At 41.6% G+C, this 23,096-nt stretch overlaps 1 protein-coding gene and 1 non-coding gene across 3 annotated transcripts in view; both read right to left on the bottom strand.

Annotated features, from left to right (window-relative positions):
• Positions 1 to 362: 362 nt before the first annotated feature.
• The window catches only part of selenof (selenoprotein F), a 52,454-nt gene continuing 29,720 nt past the window's right edge, over positions 363 to 23,096 (bottom strand). The window contains exons 3-6 of one of the 2 annotated variants that reach the window (XR_004413355.1): positions 20,902 to 20,965; positions 8,202 to 8,251; positions 1,045 to 1,235; positions 363 to 841 (exon numbers count right to left, since the gene is read on the bottom strand). Coding sequence is in view for 1 of the 2 variants with exons in the window: in XM_033029012.1 (XP_032884903.1) it covers positions 1,104 to 1,235; positions 8,202 to 8,251; positions 20,902 to 20,965 (246 nt within the window). In the remaining variant the exon portion in view is untranslated. Of the gene's footprint in view, positions 1,236 to 8,201; positions 8,252 to 20,901; positions 20,966 to 23,096 lie in introns of both variants that reach the window. The other variant, XM_033029012.1, reaches the window with a different exon arrangement.
• Positions 9,416 to 9,487, bottom strand: trnaq-cug. Its single transcript has one exon. It is a non-coding gene; the product is annotated as a tRNA-Gln (tRNA).

Raw genomic sequence — 23,096 nt, 5'->3', positions numbered from 1 at the left:
TCTGGCGCTGTAATGCCCCTGTCCCACTTAGGTAACCTGAACGGAAACCTCTGGGGACTTCGCGCCCTCCCCAAGGTTTCCATGCAGTTCCTGGAGGTTGCAGGTGGTTGCCGGAGGTTGCAGTTAGTGGAAGCAGGTAGGGAGACTGACAAAAACCTCCAGGAACCACACGGAAACCTTGGGTGGGGCGCAAAGTCTCCAGAGGTTTCCGTTCAGGTTTCCTAAGTGGGACAGGGGCATAAGTCAGCAACTCTACCGCTGCGCCACCGACCCTGTAGAACCTTTGAGATAAGTAAATTGTCTTCACAAGTACAGCAATGAGAGGCAACAACCAATAACAAACAAAATTCCAAACACGGTGCTTTATGTTAATAATAACTTTTATTATTCCAACTTTCTAAATTCAAACAATACCAACTCTCTGGGCTACTTCTACTTCAGCAGAGCAGAAACACCAGTCAGTGCACAAAACATCGAGCTGCACATATCCTCAAAATGGTTTCATGTGCGGCCTTCACAAAAGTGCAACTCCTTAATGAATCTTGTTCACTGCAGTAAACAGAAGGAAACCGTACAACCAATAAAAGCCACTTCAAGCCAACGGAATGTTGTAATGGACCCAAATAAACAATATTATACAGTACATTTCAAATTTCAAAAGAAGCCATACTCATTTATTAACTGGTCATGTGCTGGGGCGAAACTAAATATCCTTCGTAAAATACCATTGAGAATCACGGTAATAAACCTAATCGGTGCATTGTAAAATTGAATATGATAATTTTGAGTAATCACTCTAACCAGTATGTCGTGGGAGTTCCTTCCCCTGTCCCACTTAGGAAACCTGAACGGAAACCTCTGGAGACTCTGCGCCCCACCCAAGGTTTCCGTGCGGTTCCCGGAGGTTTTTGTCAGTCTCCCTACCTGCTTCCACTACCTGCAACCTCCGGCAACCACCTGCAACCTCTGGGAACCGCACGGAAACCTTGGGTGGGGCGCAAAGTCTCCAGAGGTTTCCGTTCAGGTTTCCAAAGTGGGACAGGGGCATTAATGGGTACAAATTGATATACAAAATGGAAATCAGACCTGCAACAGGCTGCAATTTATATACGTTCTAACTTTTCACTCAGGAATTCTTCCACACTATCGGTGTTCCATTTGAGAATGCTCAACTCTTCTTCAATGTCCCCCTTGTCATCCAGCAGCTTCAGCACAGGGTCAGAGCCACGGACATACTGGAAAACAAGAGAACATACGGTGTGTCAAACTCATTCATTGCAAGCAACGTGTGTGTCTATATACACACACACACACACACACACACACATATATATATATATATATATGTATATACACACACATATATATTATATTATATAAAAGGTAGACACAAAATGCTGGAGTAACTCAGCGGGACAGGCAGCATCTCTGGAGAGAAGGAATGGGTGACGTTTCGGGTCAAGACCCTTCTTCAGACTGAGACTCAGCTTATAAACTGAGCCAAACAGTTAATTATATTATTCAAAATACATTGACTTGGATAAGAGATCCCTTCGCAATCCTGTACAACCATATGTTCATGTGTCATAGCAGTAGAATTAGGCTTTTTCGGCCGCCATGATCTATCTTTCCCTCTCAACTCCATCTCCTACCTTCTCCCCGTAACCTTTGACACCGTTACTAATCAAGAACCCGCCAATCTCTGCTGTTGAAATACCCAATGACTAGGTTTCCACAGCCGACTGCAACAATGAATTCAACAGATTCACCACCCTCTGGCTAGAGCAATTCCTCCTCATCTCCTTTCTAAAGGTACGTCCTTTTATTCTGAGGCTGTGCCCTCTAGTCCATGACTCTCCCACTTTTTCTGCTTCTACAAGGGAGGAAGCAGTCAACTGTTTTATCATCGTTTTTGCACAAGCTAATCTGAAAATGTAATATTTTTGCATAAAAATGATATTGGCTTATTAATTTACTTACAGCCAACATTGTAATGAAGTGATTTTACATTTACGCTGCTATTCAGCATCAATTTCCCATGACAGCTCTGGCCCAGTACTTTTTACTGCAACAATTAATGTTATCTCGCTGTGCCAGCTCCTGCAATTCACCACTAAAGTAATTTATGTCTGTTCCTCCCCCACCCACCTCCATGCTAAACTAGCAGACGTTTTTACTGTTAAATGTATAATTACTACAGCATTTTCTCATAACAGAGGGAAACCCTAGAATTGTAAATTGTGGTTTACGAATACATTGCACTATTTATCGTTAATTAGTAATAGGTTTGTTCCGTGTACTGCAATACTCCTGAGTCCATTTTATCTTAATAAGCACAAGGCATTTGGGGACATGCTTGTTACATTTGAGAAAGTCTAATATTAAACATGCATATTATTGGACTGCTGCAACATCATATAATGCTGTATATATATATAAATATATCACATAACATTCACACTGTACGGTGGCGTAGCGGTAGAGCTACTGCCTTACAGCTCCAGAGACCCGGGTTCGATCCTGACTACGGTGCTTGCCTGTACGGAGTTTGTACGTTCTCCCTGTGACTTGCGTGGGTTTTCTCCGAGTTTTCTTCGGTTTCCTCCCACACGCCAAAGACATACAGGTTTGGAGGTAATTAGCTTGGTGTAAATGTAATAAATGGTCAACTAGTGTGTAGGATAGTGTTAATGTGCGTGGATCACGGCTCGGTGGGCCGAAGGGCCTGTTTCCGAGCTGGATCTCTAAACTAAACATTCATACTGCACTAAAACATAGAAACATAGAAAATAGGTGCAGGAGTAGGCCATTCGGCCCTTCGAGCCTGCACCACCATTCAATATGATCATGGCTGATCGTCCAACTCAGTATCCTGTACCTGCCTTCTCTCCATACCCCCTGATCCCTTTAGCCACAAGGGCCACATCTAATTCCCTCTTAAATATAGCCAATGAACTGGCCTCAACTACCTTCTGTGGCAGAGAATTCCAGAGATTCACCATTCTCTGTGTGAAAAATGTTTTTCTCATCTCAGTCCTAAATGATTTCCCCCTTATCCTTAAACTGTGACCCCTTGTTCTGGACTTCCCCAACATCAGGAACAATCTTCCTGCATCTAGCCTGTCCAACCCCTTAAGAATTTTGTAAGTTTCTATAAGATCCCCCCTCAATCTTCTAAATTATAGCGAGTACAAGCCGAGTCTATCCAGTCTTTCTTCATATGAAAGTCCTGACATCCCAGGAATCAGTCTGGTGAACCTTCTCTGTACTCCCTCTATGGCAAGAATGTCTTTCCTCAGATTAGGAGACCCAAACTGTACGCAATACTCCAGACATACAAGGGACGCTATATTCTGTTATATTCTTTCTCATGTGGACCAACTTGTCAGTATTCTTTGCTTTCTACTCATTATCAATTTTGTTTGAGCTGCTTTGAATGTGATCAAATATTTTCTCGGTAGAGAATTCTAAGCAGAGTGGATGTGGAGAGGATGTTTCCAGTAATGGGAGAGTACAGGTCCAGTGAGCGCAGCATCAGAAGAAAAGGATGTACCTTTCAGAATGGAGATGAGGAAGAATGTCTTTAGCCAGAGGGTGGTGAATCTGTGGAATTCATTGCCACAGATGACAGTGGAGGCCAAGTCATTTTTAAGGCAGAAATTGAGAGATTCTTGATTAGTAATGATACAGGAGGAGAGCAGGAGAATGGGTTTGAGTGGGAAAAATAGATAATCCATTATTGAATGGAGAAGCAGACTCAATGGGCTTAATGGCCTGACTCTGCTCCTATGTCTCATGGTCTTATGAAATGGAGTTAAACTTTGGAACGTGTGAGTCAGGCACTTTGACGGATTATGATCTAAATTAAGGGTTCCCAACCTGGGGGTAAATTTCGCCTACCCAGGGGGTAAATTTGTTGATTCTGGATTTGTACATATTTTTTCTCATCGACTGACTGTGTTTGGTTCTGGTATACTGGTATCTATTCATCATCAATTGTTCTTAAATAAGTGAAATAACATTGTTATATGCTATTAAAGTTGCCAGAGGTAAACGTGACGAAAAAGGTTGGGAACCCCTGATGTAAATGGAGAAAAACTGCAATCAGTATTGGGACGGATCTAAGTGTTCTGGTGCATAAATTACAAAATGTCAGCAGGTAGGTCAAACAAGCAGTTAAGAAGGTCTGAAGATCTTCAGGCCATCAGTCTGAAGAAGGGTCTCGACCCAAAACGTCATCTATCCATGTTCTCCAGGGATGCTGCCTGACCCGCTGAGTTACTCCAGCATTTTGTGTTTTTTTCCCTTGGTAAACCAGCATCTGCAGTTCCTTGTTTCTACAGTTAAGAAGGTACGGGCATGTTTGCTTTATTGCAAAGGGGCGGGAGTTTATGAACAGAGAGGTTTTGTTACAGTTGTGCAGGGTTTCAGTGAGGCCACACTTTGAAACCTGTGCAGTTTTAGTCCTATTACCTAAAAGAAATGATATAACATTAGAGGCAGCCCAAAGGAGATTCACCAGGCTAATCCCTTGGATGAGATGGTTGTCCTATCAGAAGGAGCTGGATAGTTTAGGTTTGTATTGCTTGGAGTTTATAAGAAAAAAATAACCCATAGACTCCAAGAGAAGTTGAAATGTTTGCATTTGTGGGAGTCATGAACGAGGGACTAAAAGTACATTTAAAATGTAGGTGCATTAAAATTTCTTCTCTCAGAGGCAAGTGAATATCTGAAGGTAGAGGAGGCCAGAGTTTAGATATATTATACGGTGGAGAAATTTAAATCTTTGAAAAAATTGAGCAATTGAAGTTCTGGGGAACTGGAACAGATGAAGAGCTGAAGCCCAGCATCGCTCAACCTGATCCTATTTTTTTAATGTTCTTGAGAAGATACTAACTTCTCACTCAATTCGTTAATTAGCTCCCATCTTAAATCTTAGAACGCCTTATACTACTATGTATATCTCCAGGAGTAGAAGAGATTCTCAGTGTGGATCAGGCAGGTTTCCGCAAGGACCGCAGCACAGGAGAACAAGTTCTGGCCCTAACCACCTGCATTGAAAACGGCTTCGAGAACAAACTGAAGACCTGGGCAGTGTTCCTTGATCTCACCGCAGCCTATGACACTGTGTGGCACAGAGGCCTCCTCCTAAAACTCACCAAAGCACTCCCTGCCTGGGCATCAGAAACCATCAAATCTCTGCTCTCCAACCGCAGGTTCAGAGTTCACCTTGGACAGAACAAGAGTGCATGGAGAACGCAGAAGAATGGGCTCCCGCAAGGGTCAGTTTTAGCCGCAACCTTGTTCAACCTTTACACAAATGACCTACCCACCACCAAATCCCGCAAATTCATCTATGCAGATGACATCTGTTTGGCCTTCCAAGCACCAGATTTTGGTACATTGGAACAGGTGCTCAATGAAGACCTTGCTAAACTGGACGAGTACTGCAAAACCTGGCGCCTAAAACCAAGACCAGCAAAAACGGTCTCCAGTGTGTTCCACCTCCATAATGCAGAAGCCACAAGAGAACCAAATATCTATCTGAGCAGGACCAAACTGAAGTATGCCCCCACTCCAACCTACCTCGGAGTGACCCTTGACAGGACCCTATCCTTCAAGGAACATCTCAAAAGAACAGCAGCTAAGGTGAAGTCCAGAAACAATCTCCTCAGTAAGCTTGCTGGCTCAAAGTGGGGGGCAGCAGCCCCCACACTGCGCATTTCAGCACTAGCCCTTGCATTTTCTTCAGCCGAATATTGTGCCCCTGTTTGGTCCAGGTCGTCCCACACACACCATGTGGACACCCAATTGAACTCAACAATGAGGATCATCACAGGAACAATCCGCTCAACACCACTCCCCTGGCTCCCTGTCCTATCCAACATAGCCCCTCCACACATCTGGCGAGTAGTCCTCACTCAAAGGATGCTCCAAAAGACCAAAAACTCCCCTCACTTGCCAATTCACATGGACATCTTCAACCCACCCACTGCTCGACTTCCATCTAGACGACCAGTTTGGAAGAACCCACCACCAGCTGATTTCACCATCCAATCAGCTTGGAAAAAGGAATGGGAGTCCAAGGACGTCCCAAATAAACATCTGGTGTCAGACCCCACCCTAGCACCAATCTCCCAAGGAAGCAGTGGACGACGCTGAATAGATTCAGGACTGGACATGGTCCCTGCTTGGCCAGCCTTCACAAATGGGGCAGCAGCCCAACCCCACGGTGTGCTTGTGGAGAGCAGCAAACAATGCAACACATCATTGAAGCATGCCCTCAACAAAGACTCAAAGGAGGACTTGTCACCCTTCATACAGCAGATCAAGAGGCAACTGCTTGGCTAAAGGACTTTGAATTCGCTAAATAAATAAATTAGCTCCCAATTGAAGATTTAACTGAAGTCCTCTGCAATTTAACGAGTTGTGTCCAATGTAACCCAAACCTTTGCTCTGAGATTAAGGAAAGTAGATAGCATTCGCCTTAGATAGGCACAAGGTACTGGAGTAACTCAGCAGGTCAGGTAGCATCTCTGGAGAAAAAGGATGGGATATGGGTGACCCAAAATGTTACCCATCCTTATTTTCAAGGGATGCTGTCTGACCCGCTGATTTACTCCAGCACTTTTGTGTCTATCTTTGGTATAAACCAGCATCTGCAGTTCTTCATTTCTAGTATTCGCCTAATTTGGATTAAGCACAGGATGTAAGAAATAGACTTCTTGGCTGTTAAATGTTAAAAGAAGGAAAATTCTGCTGAATTAGTGTCAAACAATTTATATCTCTGATTCTTTTGATGACACCAAGTATCTGTCAGTATTTATGCATCTATAAGGTAAATGTGACACCGATTTCTGGCCAGCTGACTTGTGGAATTGGAAAATGTTGAAGTCAGAAGTTGCCTTCAGAGATTCTGCATGGGGTGAGCCAAACCCAGGGCTTTGAATGTACCACTTGTCGACTAACTCAGCAGTAAAAATAGGCAGTAAAAGTTTGGGTTTTTGCAATTCTTTGTTCAATTATATAATTTAAAAAAGGTGTGTGTAACTATTTCCACACTTTGTTGGTCCTGTAATTTTATGTATGGAATCTTAATCACAGGAAAATTAAATATTTAAACAGTTTAGATATTTTACGTATTTAAACTGTTCCTTTCATTCCATTTTCCAAACTTTATTTTGGTTTCTGGGCATAATTTTAACCTAATAATTTCTGCTTTGGAATGTGAACATGAAGTTAGTTATTGTCCTATAGCATAAAGTGTATGGGTAATTTAGATGTTTAAGAAGGAACTGCAGATGCTGGAAAATTGAAGGTAGACAAAAATGCTGGAGAAACTCAGTGGGTGAGGCAGCATCTATGGAGCGAAGGAAATAGGCAACGTTTCGGGTCGAGACCCTTCTTCAGGTAATTTAGATAGTACTTTGGCATTGAGCATGGTTTTCTTGGTTGAGCACTTATCCTGGTGTTATAGCACAAGTACATTGTGTTTCAATAGTAATTTGATTCGGACATCCTACTTTGGTATAGGTATTTGTTTATTATTGTCACATGCATCGAGGAGCAGTGAAAAAAATTGTTTTGCATGGTATCCGGGCAAATCATACCATACTGTGGGGCGGCACGGTGACGCAGCGGTAGAGTTGCTGCTTTACAGCGCCAGAGACTCAGGTTCGATCCCGACTATGGCGCTGTATGTTCTCCCCGTGGGTTTACTCCGCGATCTTCTGTTTCCTCCCACACTCCAAAGACGTACAGTTTGTTGGTTAATTGGCTTGGTCATAAATGTAAATGTCCCAAGTGTTTAGTGTGTGAAGGATGATGTTAATGTGTGGGGATCGCTGGTCAGTGCGGACTCGGTGGGCCGAAGGGCCTGTTTCGGGGCTGTATCTCTAATTTAAACTACATCATGTAGGGCAAAAGAGAAAATAAACAGAGAGAAGATATAAATTTTGCAGACTAACTGCAAATTCCTGGGGTTTCTTATAACCAAATTTGTTTGCTGTTGCATGCCTTGGGAATGCAGATACTCAATAAAGGATGCTGAACTGATACATCTGCAGGATTAGGTGAAATGTTTGCTGGCAAGCTTGCAAAAAGTCTTTGGTCAACATTACACGCGCAAAATTGCACGGATTTTTCCCTGACAAGAACAAAATCTAAAACCATGAGTATCTTAAAGAATGTTTTGAAGTTACCTTGATCTGTAGTCCCTTGAACATCTTGGGCTTATCACTTCTGACAAAAGCTGGAAAAGATTTTTCAAATAAGTAAATGAATTTTCTTTTTTTTTTACACCCAGATCAGTTTACTGTAAATCAATACTTAACTAACTTATTGTAATTCAATATTGTTGCATCCCCAAAGCATATAGCGGCTGAACATAAAATGCATCCTTTATCAAAGTTGTTGAGCTAGTTTCTTTCCCAACGGCACAGAAAGGCTGGGTGAGGTTTAATCAAATGTGGCTTTGAACGTAGTACTTCCCCTACTAACTCTGCAGTAAAAACAGGCAATAAAAGTTAAGGCTGCTGCAGTTCTTTGTTCAAAATACATAAGCTCAATTCTACATGGGTACTCACATTTCTTGTACAATAGATTAATAAAATAAATAAGCACAGATGTCTAACGGACCAGGCATGTGCCTCAATAGTCCTGTTCTGCAATGGCTTCATGTGGATATGTTGCCGATTTGAAATCATGTTTTCATTTCAAGAAGTTATTTTATTCACGAAAATTGTAAATAATGCAGAACATACAAATGATCATCTTTAGTACATACCATGCCAATGCTAACATAATCTAAATGTTTTCCTTTGCATACATTCCTTGAGTCAAGAGAGATTTATTGCCATTTGTCCTGAAAACCGAACAATGAGATTCTTCCTTGCAGCAGCACAACTGATATGTAAACACTGTAATAATAATGTAATTACCGTCATAATAAACAAGGGAAAAAGTTCAGTATGTAAACAGTGTAAAGACAAAAAGAATGTCCCCAAGTCTACGTAGCTCAGCTCGGAGCGTAGTTGGAGGTTGTAGTGTTTAATAGCCTGATGGCTGTTGGGAAGAAGCTGCTCTTGAAACTGGACGTTACAGTTCAGTTTAGAGATACAGCTTAGTTCAGAGATATAACGCGGAAACAGGTCCTTCGCCCCACCAAGTCAGCACATTAACACAAGCCTATACAAGCTTGGGACAATTAGCACTTATACCAAGTATACAAACCTGTACATCTTTGGAGAGTGGGAGGAAACCGAAGATCTCGGAGAAGACCCACGCTGTCACGGGGAGAACGTACAAACTCCGTACAGGCAGCTCCTGCAGTCTGGATCGAACCTGAGTCTCCGGCGCTGCAAGCGCTGTGAGGCAGCAACTCTACCGTTGCGCCACCGTGCCGCCCATGCGGAACAGGTTCCACCGAGATTTGAACTCGGATCGCTGGATTCAGAGTCCAGAGTGCTAGCCATTACACCATGGAACCACATTTTCAGGACGATGAGGTTTGTACTCATTCCAGCCTTTCAGTGTACAATGGTGCTGGGTGGGGAGGGGGCCTAACTGTGATTTAGAAATATGCATGATTTTGCCTGGGGATCATTTTCAAAGGTACAATATTCCTGCTGTGTTGCTATGGGTAGTAAGTAGTATTAAGTCAGGGCATTCAATGATGAGCAATGAGCAAACAGTGCTTCGAGTGCAGTGAGGGTTAGATTATTTGCTTCAAAATGTAACAGGGACTACTGGTCCAGCAGAAATATTTAGAGAATTAAAATTCAAATTTTTGGTTGATGGAAGGCGGCGGATATTTGGGCGGCGTGGTGGCACAGCGGTAGAGTTGCTGCCTCACAGCGCCAGAGACCCGGGTTTGATCCTGACCAAGGGTGCTGTCTTTACCGAGTTTGTACGTTCTACCTGTGACCTGCGTGGGTTTTCTCCAGGATCTCCAGTTTCCTCCCAAACACCAAAGGCGTACAGGTTTGTAGGTTAATTGGCTTGGTATAATTGGAAATTGTCCCCAGTGTGTGCAGGATAGTGCTAGTGTACAGGGTGATCACTGGTCAGCGCGGACTTGGTGGGCTGAAGGGCATGTTTCCACGCTGTATCTCTAAACTAAACTAAGTCAAAATGTTTATTCCTGAATAATAGGAGGCATGAATAAATCAGGCAGCGTCTTTTGGATGACATTCTTGCATCAGGTGCAGGGTAATGAGGCCTGTTACAATGAATTAAGTTGTAATCTTTCCACATGGATAGTCTTGCTAATCTCTAGACAGACACATGTGTCACGCTCTCATTTCACTGCTGCCATCGGAAATAAGGCATAGGAGCCTGAAAACTGTAACGTCCAGGCTCTGAAGCAGCTTCTTCCCTTCAACCACCTGGCTATTAAACACTTTAATCTCCAAGTATACTCTGGACCAGTGTTTCTCAACCTTTTTACCCTTGCAATAATTTTCATCTCAGGGAACCCTTATAGGCATCACTAAATATATTCCCTATGATTATTATGCTTTTAAATGATACTAGACCAAGTGCAGATCTGCTCCCCCATACACCTGTTCCCTACCTGTAGCCCCCATGGGAGGAATGGTCCTGCAACTCAGGCCATTCCCGAGCGTAAGATTCCAGCACTCCCCTGCCTCCCTCAGCAGTGGGCTTTAAAATAAATTCCAATTACACTTGCCCTGCGAGTTGCAATAGCAATTCGCCCTCCCCCTCCTGTGAGGTGAAAAGTTCAGAGTGTTCCTGTGTCGCAACATTGTATCGAAGTGTGTTGGAAGCTGGCAGTATTGATTTTAACAGTAAAAATCTTGTGAAAGTTGGCATTTTTAAAGCTTTAATCACGAATAACGTGAAATATAGGGTGAAATCTTCAGTGAAGCTGATCACTGCTAGCCAAGCCATTGAAGTCATCAGTTGAAGCTGGTCTTTTTAAATTCAAAGTCTTTTGATTTTTTTTTAAACATCAGTAATAAGTCGAGAAATAAAGCAGAAAATGTTCAGTGAAGGTGCTCTCTGCCTAGAGGGGAAAAATGTAAATCAGAATATGTAAAATTGTAATCATTACCGCAGTGTTTTTGTGAAGATGTAAAGACAACCACATGTACACACACACATATATATATAAACAAAATCTGAGTTGTATGATAACAGGTTGAAGACTTTATTATAATACCCAAGAATTTTCCAAGAATGTGCCGTACGTGAATAATAAAATTACGAATATGAAATTAAACACAAAAATGACTAGCATATAATTAGCCTATTTATCACTATTTCTCTCGTAACCCCTAGCGACCTCTCACGGAACCCAAGCGTTCCGGAGAACCCCGGTTGAGAAACGCTGCTCTGAACTATATAAACTTGGGGGCATTGTTTTTGACGTTGCACTACTATTGTCTATTTATTTGCCTGTTTTTTAAAGATATACTGAAGTTTGTATTGGTGTTTATCATAGGTTTGACAGAGTACTATGTTTACATATCTGTTGTGCTGCTGCGTAAGAATTTTGTTGTTCCATTTTGAGTCATAAGGTCATACGTGTTAGGAGCAGAATGAGGCCAATCGACCAATCAAGTACGCTCCGCCATTCAATCGTGGCTGATCTGTCTCTCCTTCCTAATCCTATTCATCTGCCTTCTCCCCTTAATCCATGACACCTGTACTCATCAAGAATCAATCTATCTCAGCCTTAAAAATAGAGTTGCCATTGACTTGGCCCCCACAGTCCTCAGTGGCAAAGAATTCCACAGATTCACCACCCTCTGACTAAAGAAATTTCTCCTCATCTCCTTCCTAAAGGAACGTCAGAGACACACGGAACTGCAAAAGCTGGAATCTTGAGCAGTCTGAAGAAGGGTACCAATCCTGAAATGTCCCTGTCCATTCCCTCCACAGATGCTGTCTGACCCGCTGAGTTCCACCGGCACTTAGAGTTTTACAATAAAACTGCTTCAATTCTGGGCAAGTTTTTTTTTAAAAGCCAGCTCATTTAACAAAGCTCCTGTGATTTTCTGAGTATGTAACAAACACAACTCAACATTGCTGACATTCGTATTGTAAAATGTATGCTAGCTTTGAGTAGTAATCGTTCAAGCATTCCGGGGCTCTGTACAGATCCATGAAATGCTTCAAACAACTGGGTTTCTAATCAATGGGACAAAACACCAGCAGTATGGCACTAAAAAATTGCTTTAGTCGGTAAAAATCCAGAAGGTTTCTGTGTGACATTGAAGAAAGCATCTGCTGCTGCAATACAAATTGAGGTTGGGTGTCTGGGCTAGGGAATCTAATGATATCATACGGCACATGACTTCCTGTAAACAAGTGGAAAGTTGTCTGTTCTTGAATCAGGATGGTAATTGCCCCCCAAAATACAAAAGTCTGTTGTGTGGGTCCAAGAATAGCCAGGACAACTCCTTAAAAGGAGTGGGGCATGGCATTAGCACCCAAATTAACTGGAAACCCTGCACCACATGGCGACTGGAAGGAACAACATTTAATTAAGGATGAAGATGGTGGTTAATAGAAACCAGCTTGTTTTCTTTTTAAGAAAACAGCTTGTTGCAGAAATAATGGGTTGTAGGATTCTTTGTATTACCATCTCTCGCCTGGGTCCCGCTCAGATTTTCTTCGGGTTAGGAGACAAGGAATTATTTTAAAAACCTTCCCAGATAAAGCTGATGGTGGTTTTTGCAGGTGAACAAGGAGAAAGTGGGCCAAATTTTGTGAGTGAGGAGACTGAAAAAAATTGCCACCTGGAGAATAAAGGGCGAACATTTGACTTTTATGATTTTTTTCTGAATTGTCCTGCAGTGTTGCCTTTGGAGCCTAATGATCAGATTTCAGGAATGGGTAACTGGCAGATCCTGTATTATATATCCTTTACTCTCATTTATTTAATGCCAATTTCATACTACGGTCATGGTTCCAGGAGTCAGTTTGTATGTTAATCTTTCTGTAGTGCGTATGGTTCTCCTACTTCCCCATGTATAACGCTGTGGTCATGTGGACAACACAGAGGGAGTGTGGTAGAGCAGGCATGACATGGGAGAATAAATAAAATGTGCATTTACAAACTTGTGTACCAATGTATTGTATTAAAATTAACAACAGACGGAAAAATGATGTCATATTTATCCAGAATAACTCAAATGTTGAAACAGAATGTTCACAACAAAGTTTTGGAAAATGACCAAACATGAGCCTAAAGTAGCGCAGGACAACTTTAGATTATTATGCTTGCTCGATGTATTTTGGTTTTAGCACCTCATGGTCTGGTTTGCATAGAATAACTGATACTTTATTGTATACTGACTCATTGTTGCTGTTGCATTTCATGTGCCTGTAAAGTTGCAGCAATTAAGGGTTTTATTGTACTGCTTCATATCCGGTATAAATGGCAAACACTTCTAACTTTAATTTCTCCATAGCGTTACTTAATAAATCTATCAGTTTGATACAAAGTGTGTAATTAAGGCATCCCCCCAACTGCTTTCTGGGGTCTGAAGACCATCGGGTGGCGCAAGCAATGGCTGCCTCGCCAACAGTCTGTCTGTCCTTTCCTTCTTTGTGTGTAAATAGTATGTGGTAAATGTGTGTTTTTAGCGTCCTTTAGCTTGTTTGATGTGGGGGTTGCGGGAAACTTTTTCTAATCTCTGAACACGACGGAGATGTGTTTTTTTTTCCGTAGCGTATCACCATCTGCACTGTGGCCTAACATCAAGGAGTTGGCGGTCTTTACTGGAGACCGACTTTTGAGAGCTTTACCGCGGGTGCCTACGGGACTTTAACATCACGGAGCCCGCGATCCCTTTGCCAGGGGTCGACCTCGGATCTCCAACCGTGGATGCTTACGGACCTAACATCACGGAGCCCGCGATCTCTGGTCAGAGACTGACCTCAGGAACTCCAAACCACGGGAGTTTCGACCGCCCCGACGCGGGAGCTTCAACCGCCGGCTGCGGGAGCTTTGATCGCCCCGACAGATGGTTCGACTGCCCCGACTGCGGGAGATATAAAGGGGAAGAAGTTTGGACTTTTTTACCTTCCATCACAGTGAGGAATGTGGGGAATTCGCTGTGGTGAATGTTAATGTTAATTTTTATGTATTTGTGCTTCTTGTTGCTTTTTTCCCCCGTATGGCTGTATGGTAATTCGCATATCACTGTACCTTAATTGGTACATGCGACATTAAAAGACCTTTGAAACCTTTAAAGAAGGATCTCAACCCAAAACCTCACCTATTCCTTTTCTCCAGAAATGCTGCCTGACCTGCTACGTTACTCAAGCTTTTTGTGTCCATCGTCGGTGTAACCCAGCATCTGCAGTTCCTTCTTACACAAACTGCTTATGTTGGAGAGTTTGCTACATTTCCCCGATTCCTGTTGAACTTTCTTGGTACATATAACTAGACTAAAATCACAATGTTGTATTCTTATACTCAAAAGGAAGTCACTATTTTTTTTTACTAAAAGAATAATTCAAGGATTGACACAAAATGCTGGAGTAACGAAGCGGGACAGGCAGCATCTCTGGAGAGACGGAATGGGAGGCGTTTCGGGTCGAGACCCTTCTTCAGACTGAATAATACTTCCATTCCTAAGTCAACATTTTAATCAAAAATGAGTTTCTCCCGCAACTGAGTTTCACCCCATCCTTCATGCTGGTTCATCCCATGCCAACTGTTTCCGCTCGACACACATGTACAACAACAGGAAACGGCAAAAAGATAACATTTCTGCTTCAATACTTTGATGTACATTTTATCTGCAGCAACAGCCTGAAGACAAACAAAAAAATAAAAAGGCTAAAAATAAAACAATCAGTGCTTTGAGGAGGGGACTTTCTTCACAATGCATTGACTTGTTTTCATTGTGCCTTTATGTTTAAATTGGGAAAAGGACAAATAAAACCATGTGGAGATTATACATACAATGAATGTGTCACAGCTTCTACTGCACAGAATAGATTTAGCAATGATCAAAGTCAAATTAAAAACACAATTCTCAAAAGAAAGACATATCAGAAGTCTAAAGTGGAAAGAAAGGAACCATTATGTCCATACAAATCCTCCCATTGTAAGTCAAGAGTTAGATTTAACTCTTAGGGCTAAAGGAATCAAGGGATATGGGGGAAAAGCAGGAACGGAGTACTGATTTTGGATGATCAGCCATGATCATATTGAATGGCTGTGCTGGCTCAAAGGGCCGAATGGCCTACTCCTGTACCTAGTTTTCCATGTTTCTAGGATCTAACAACATCGAAACCAGAATGTTTTTGTTGGTGAATCTTCGTTCTTGATAGTGGGAGGCCAGGCTATTACAAACCTATTTACTACCTCTGGTTTTATAACCAGGAAGGTTTAAATAAACTGTTGCATTAACATTTAGATAAAACTATGGCAGATGCATGGCTGGTAGTGGAGGTTTACAGCAAGTCTTTTCAAGCATGTGTTGATAAATAGCAGAAAATAATGCATGCAATGGCAGTCTCCAACAAGAGAGAGACAAACCAAAACCATTGACATTCAACAGTCGTCAATCACCACAACCTGCATGTTTCTCTCCAAGTCACGCATCCTAATTTGGAATGGCATCACTGTTCCTCATCATGGCTGCCTCTACATCCTACAGCGCCCTGTCCATGTGAGAACCACCTTCAGGACTGCAGCATTTGTGGGCCACCATATCCACAGAAGGCAATTAAGAAGGGAGTAAATACTGACCTTGACAATGGTGCCCAAATTCTTGACATAAATGACCTAAAACCATGTTTCAATATGGTTTAACAACCTTTGGGTTCTCGGACACCTATTCCCAATCTGCCAGATTACAAAGAACAACGTATGTATTCTTTCACAATTCCATAAACAATCCTAAATCTTTAAAGATTATCGTTCCAGTCATTTTTTTCGCTCTGCTCTATTTCTATCAACAAAGACATTAAACAAAATGTTCCAGAGCATTGGAAGAGGATGTTGTGCAGTTTCTGACGGTTGCTGTGAATGGATTGAACATTGTGCAATTATCATCAAACATCCCCACTTACGACTTTATGGTAGAGGTTTGTGGCAGACGGAAGCTAAAGATACTTGAGCCTAGGACACTTTCCTGAGGAACTCCTGCTGTGATGCCCTGGGGATGGGTTGACTGACAAAGTACAACCACATTAGTTTGTGAGGTAAGGCCACAACTATTGGAGTGGGTTTCCCCACTGATACCCGTTGACCAGTTTTACCTCAGACCCTTGAAGCTACACTTACAATAAAGCTGCTTTGATGCAACAAGCAATACTCGTCTCACCTCTGGAATGCTGTTCTTTAGCTCATCTTCAAACTAAGGCCCTAATGAGGTCTGGAGTCGACGGGTGCTGGCAAACCATAAATGGATAATGGTGCATAGGTTATTTATTTGTAAGTGGCACTAGCTAACACTGCTGAGGACAGGTTGAGACCGAAGAAGGCTCTTGACCCGAAAAGTCACCCATTTCTTCTCTCCACAGATACTGCCTGTACCACTGAGTTACCCCAGCATTTGGTGTCTATCTTCCGTGTAAACCAGCATCTGCAGTTCCTTCCTACACAGGTTCTATCATGTTGATGATAATTGGCTGATTTGTTTGGAGAGAAATCAAGCATGCTGGATTTGCCCTGCTTTTTTTTTATGAAGAATGTATATCACCTTTTCCACGCCCCTCATGATTTTACATTCCTCTATAAAGGTCACCTCCGAGCCTCCTACACTCCAAGGGAAAAGACCTAGCCTATCTAGCCAATCCTTATAGCTTAAACTCTGCAAAGTTGTTTGAAGCAAAAAGAAAGAAATCAATAGGATGCAGCTGAAAAACAAAGGCTTCAAGGTTAAATACAAAAGCCTTTAATGTAATCTTCACTGTTCTATTGTCTTCATACCAGTGGCACACTAATATGCTGATTCTGTGTGTATGCTGAAGAAAACAAATAACCTAGTGGGAGTCATTAGATACCAAAATCAAATCAGAATTAAGATGCGTATTGAAAGAATCACTAATGACAGACTTGTACAGTTCAATACCACTTAAAAATTCCACTTCAGAAGCAGTATGTTTTATTTATTTGACCTTCAGATAATCATTTCAAGCACAATAGAAACATTGACTATTTTTCCTAAATAAGATTAAATAAGTTTGGCCCAGGAATGTCTACACGGCACCTACCCATAATATATAAAAGATTATTGAATAACGTTAAATCCCACATCTCCTCCATTTTTCCTTAATTTCGTTTTAATTATGTTCAGATGTTGCACCCAGCTCTAATATACAAACATTTACTCCAAAAACAGCCTGTAATTTAAGGAGCATAGAAGTACATGCAAATATAGTTTCCCTTTTAGCTAGTTCTCATCATTTAGAGAGCTAAACATTTTTCAGAGGTAGTAGTGATTCATACGCACCATTTCCCATTTACGGTATTGAACTTGGTTTCCACAATGCAATGTTCTCCACATTGAAGAAACATTGCACAAACTGGGCGACTGTTTTGCGCAATACCTCCAGTCAATCCACAAGATTGGCTCTTAGCTTCCAGTTGCTTCTCACTTTAATTCTTCATTCCATTTTCACTCTGACTTCTTTTTGTTTGGCCTCTTATACTTTCGGTTTTAGAGATACAGCATGGAAACAGGCCCCTCGGCCCACCATGTCCGCGCCGACCAGTGATCACCCCGTACACTAGAACTATCCTCCACACGAGGGACAATTTACAGAAGCCAATTAACCTACAAACCTGTACCTCTTTGGAGTGTGGGAGGAAAGCAGTGCTTCCGCAGAAATCCCACGCAGTCAAAAGGAGAATGCACAAACACTACCTCTGCTGCCTTCCAATGAAGCCCAATGGAAGCTCAAAATAACCAGCATCTCATCTTCCATCTAGGGATTTTACACCCTTGAGAGTCAATGATGAATTCAGAAATTTCAGATAGCTGGCCTTTTCAGTTGATGGTTTATCCTCTCGCAGATGCTGAGTATTTCTGACATTTTATATTTTTTATTTTACTTTAGCAATTCTACTACTGGGTTAGCAGCTGGACGTCTATATCACTGAACCAGAAATACAAATTCATAAATTCCTCCGTGGCAGATGGGGAATTTAACCATATAACAATTGCAGCACGGAAACAGGCCATCTCGGCCCTACAAGTCCGTGCCGAACAACTTTTTTCCCTTAGTCCCACCTGCCTGCACTCATACCATAACCCTCCATTCCCTTCTCATCCATATGCCTATCCAATTTATTTTTAAATGATACCAACGAACCTGCCTCCACCACTTCCACTGTAAGCTCATTCCACACCGCTACCACTCTCCGAGTAAAGAAGTTCCCCCTCATGTTACCCCTAAACTTCTGTCCCTTAATTCTGAAGTCATGTCCTCTTGTTTGAATCTTCCCTATTCTCAAAGGGAAAAGCTGATCCACACTCTGTCTATCCCTCTCATCATTTTAAAGACCTCTATCAAGTCCCCCCTTAACCTTCTGCGCTCCAGAGAATAAAGACCTAACTTATTCAACCTTTCTCTGTAACTTAGTTGTTGAAACCCAGGCAACATTCTAGTAAATCTCCTCTGTACTCTCTCTATTTTGTTGACATCCTTCCTATAATTGGGCGACCAAAATTGTACACCATACTCCAGATTTGGTCTCACCAATGCCTTGTACAATTTTAACATTACATCCCAGCTTCTATACTCAATGCTCTGATTTATAAAGGCTAGCATACCAAAAACTTTCTTTACCACCCTATCTATATGAGATTCCACCTTCAAGGAACTATGCACGGTTATTCCCAGATCCCTCTGTTCAACTGTATTCTTCAATTCCCTACCATTTACCATGTACGTCCTATTTTGATTTGTCCTGCCAAGGTGTAGCACCTCACATTTATCAGCATTAAACTCCATCTGCCATCTTTCAGCCCATTCTTCCAAATGGCCTAAATCACTCTAGACTTTGGAAATCCTCTTCATTATCCACAACACCCCCTATCTTGGTATCATCTGCATACTTACTAATCCAATTTACCACACCTTCATCCAGATCATTGATGTACATGACAAACAACAAAGGACCCAACACCGATCCCTGAGGCACCCCACTAGTCACCTGCCTCCAACCCGACAAACAACCATCCACCATTACCCTCTGGCTTCTCCCATTCAGCCACTGTTGAATCCATCTTGCTACTCCTACATTTATACCCAACAGTTGAACCTTCTTAACCAACCTTCCATGAGGAACCTTGTCAAAGGCCTTACAAAAGTCCATATAGACAACATCCACTGCTTTACCCTCGTCAATTTCCCTAGTAACCTCTTCAAAAAATTCAAGAAGATTAGTCAAACATAATAATAATAATAATAAATTTTATTTAATGGGCGCCTTTCATACATCTCAAGGACACCTTACATAGTAATCGGAATAAAAACATAATCGGAGTAAAACAAGTAATTAAAGACATCACAGTGACACAAATTAAAAACAGAATTCAATCCAAAAACAGAAAATCAAAAACAGTGTGAAGAACATGACCTTCCAAGCACAAATCCATGCTGACTGTTCCTAATCAGACCCTGTTTATCCAGAATTTAAGTACAAGTAATTACATAAATATGGAGCTGATTTATTAAATAAGACATAATCAATAAATAAGTTTGACATAGGCATCCTTGTTATCCAGACCTACCAGCGATGAGTGGAGGGCAGGAAGATTAGACTTGTGGAGGTAAAATAGCTACTTATGTGTTTCACATTCTCATTCATATTATTCCCCTATACAGGCCGTTAGAAAGAAAGAAAAATATCTGACTTTGCACACAAAATCCTGTGTGTTCTTCAATCACGGGTGGTTTTGCACGACTAGGGTGGCCAATATATACCAAAATCATTACGAAGGAACTACAGAGTCTGGTTTAAACCGAAGAAAGACACAAAATGCTGGAGCATCTCTGGGGAGAAGGAATGGGTGACGTTTTGGTCGCAGGCAAAGGAAAACAAGAGATATAGACGATGAAGTAGATAGAAATAAAACAAATGAATGAAAGATATACAAAAAACTAACGATGATAAAGGATCATCCTTTATCTCACGTTCCCTTTTCCTCTATCTCTAGTCCGAAGAAGGGTCTCCACCCGAAACGTCACCCATTCCTTCACTCCAGAGGTGCTGCCTGTCCCGCTGAATTACTCCAACTTTTTGTGTCTATGTCAAAATCATTGTCGGGATAAGAACCAATTTTGCTTTCATTGGTGGCGGGGTCAACATTGTCTAGGATACTGGCAATTGGCTTTCTCTGCTCAGACCCTGGAATGGAATTACAATCAACAACCATTTGAATCACAGGCAAAACTGGTATCACTAGTTTAGTTTAGTTTAAAGATACAGTGTAGAATCAGGCCGTTCGGCCCACGCCGACCAGCGATCCCCACACATTAACACTATCCTACACACATTAGGGACAATTTACAATTATACCAAGTCAATTAACTAACAAACCTGTACGTCTTTGGAGTGTGGGAGGAAACCGAAGATCTTGGAGAAAACCCACGTTGTCATGGGGGAGAACGTCCAAACTCCGTACAGACAAGCACCTGTAGTCGGGATCGAACCCGGGTCTCTGGTGCTGCAAGCACTGTAAGGCGGCAACTCTACCGCTGTGCCACCGTGCCACCACATGTCTTGCAAGTTAAGAAGACATTATAGTTTCAAAATTCATATTTAAATTGTAACCTACCAGACCAAAAGTGGAGTTCTGAGGAGCAACATTGGAAGTTATACATACTTTGATATTCAATTATTAAGATTAATTAGTACTATAACTAAGTTAGCTATTATTCAAGAATAGTTTTATATATATTTACCCTGGACTTGGGGGAACCTTCCCAATTTTCATCCACATACTTCAAGGACAGCTCCAGCATACAACTGATGGGTAAAAAACAAAAAGGTAACAGTTAGCAAAATGCAGATTTATTATGCTGAAGCCCCAAAACTCTGTTAATCAGCATGGTTAACATAAGATTGCTCAACTACTTTAATTAACGCAATATGAATGAGTTCATGAATAATGAATCTTTTCAGAATACCCCAATGGTTCACCAATAAGACCAGTATTTCATTCTAACGGTGATATGTTTTATTAATGACATTTCAAAGGCCTGTTCCATTACCTTTTCTCTGAGTCGGTCTGGAATGCTAACTGATTATGTCCACAATGACCAACTAATCAGTCTAGAACAATAAACAGGAGTTTAATAAGTGGACAAAGAATTTCTAAAACTGCACATGAAACTTTTTTGGGTGCAGCATCAAAAAGATAGAGATTTTGATTCAAGGAGAGAAACTTCAACAACTGATCCAAAGGCATGATTTGAATTCTAAAAAACAAATGCTCCACTAAACCCTTCTTATTCGGTTCACGGTTAGGTAGATAAAAGCTGTCCAGGGTCTGACCTCCCTAGAGGAGCATGGGTGAAGCTCAACAGACTTGGTACTGGAGCTGGGCTTTTCAAGGCCAGAATGTGGAGATGGGGGCTCCGCCAGAGCCCAGCCTGTGAATGCGGAGCAGAACAACAGACAGCCAAGCATGTTGTCTCTGGGTGCCCGCTCTACCACCCACCAAATGGAGCTCAGGGCCTGGCAGACATTGACGCAGAGACAACAACCTGGCTGCTCATCACGGCTTGAGATCCAACTATTCCTTTGGTTTATGTTTCATGCGCAAGAAGGTTAGGTATGTGCCATTGGTTTAGGCACAGATAGGTAAAACACAGCTTTGCAATTTATGATGGTAGAGCTAGGAAGGGTAATTTTTATTTAAAATATATTTTCTGCAGATTACTTAGATTTTTAGAATTAGCAGCCAATGGGTCACAGGCAAAGATCATTTAAATTTGTTTTCTTATTTAGTTTATCACACTTTAGGTTAGGAAAATCCTGCCAATAGCTGCTGCCTTAAACAAGATTAAACATACCATTAAATTTAATGCTTCTAGATTTGAATGGCCAACAAGAGTGAAACAGAGGCTGCACAGTAGTGTAGCTGGTTCACAGCATCTGAGACCCAGGTTCCATCCTGACCTGTGTGTGTGTGCGTGTGGTTTGCACGTTCTCCCTGTGACCACGCGGGTTTCTTCCAGGTGCTCCTGTTCACTTCATCCAAACCACATGCGGGTTTGTAGGTTAATTGGCCCTCTGTAAATTACCCTTTGCGGAGGGAGTGGATGTGAAAGTAGGACAAGATAGAACTAAAGTGAACGGGTGATCGATAGTCGGTTTGGACTTGGTGGGACAAAAGGCCAGTTTCCGTGCTGTATCTCTAAGCTAAACTAAACTCCATTTTGGTAACCCAATTCTAATTTCTGACGAAGGGTGTATGACCTGAAATACAAACATTTTACAGATCCTAGCTGACATGCTGAACTTTTATAGCATTTTGTTTTTATTTCAACTATCTAACAATTGTTTATTCTTTTAATTTTTTCCATAGCAACACAAATGGATTAGTAATAGTGTCGATCTGTGTGTTTTCTAAGCCGCAGTTTCGAAAGTACAGATGAATGTGCCATGTTTTCTCTATGAAGAAAATACGAATACAAAAGTCCTTGTTCTTGAAAAGAACTATTATATTGACGAATTTCACCCAAGGAATGTGGGACCCTGGGACAAACGATAAAGGATTTACTGTCTAACTTCCAATTACACTGCACATATTTTACTCCACTATCAATGGCCACTGGACAGTAATATCAAGCCGCAGCTGGGAGCAATTAGAGGTTGCAGGTACTATGCTACTGCATGCATTTCATTAATTTTGTTTTGTTTAAGTTGGTACCTCCTCACCCCGGTCACATCTCCCTTGCTCGCCAATAGTCAGTGGTTAAACAAACACAAAAGCCAATTATATCCAACAAAGAAAATGGATCTTTACAGAGTTCTCCACCAGATTTAATACTGAAACAAACGGTGAAGAAAAAAACCCCATGGAACAGAACACATAACACAGAATAGTAATTACAGACAATTCAGTTGAACAATAAAAGTCCTATTCTCAACC

This window comes from Amblyraja radiata, chromosome 10 (assembly GCF_010909765.2).
Source record: "Amblyraja radiata isolate CabotCenter1 chromosome 10, sAmbRad1.1.pri, whole genome shotgun sequence".
Lineage (NCBI taxonomy): Eukaryota > Metazoa > Chordata > Chondrichthyes > Rajiformes > Rajidae > Amblyraja > Amblyraja radiata.
The sequence above is the reverse complement of the archived record's forward strand: the minus strand, read 5'-3'. Positions and strand labels throughout refer to the sequence as shown.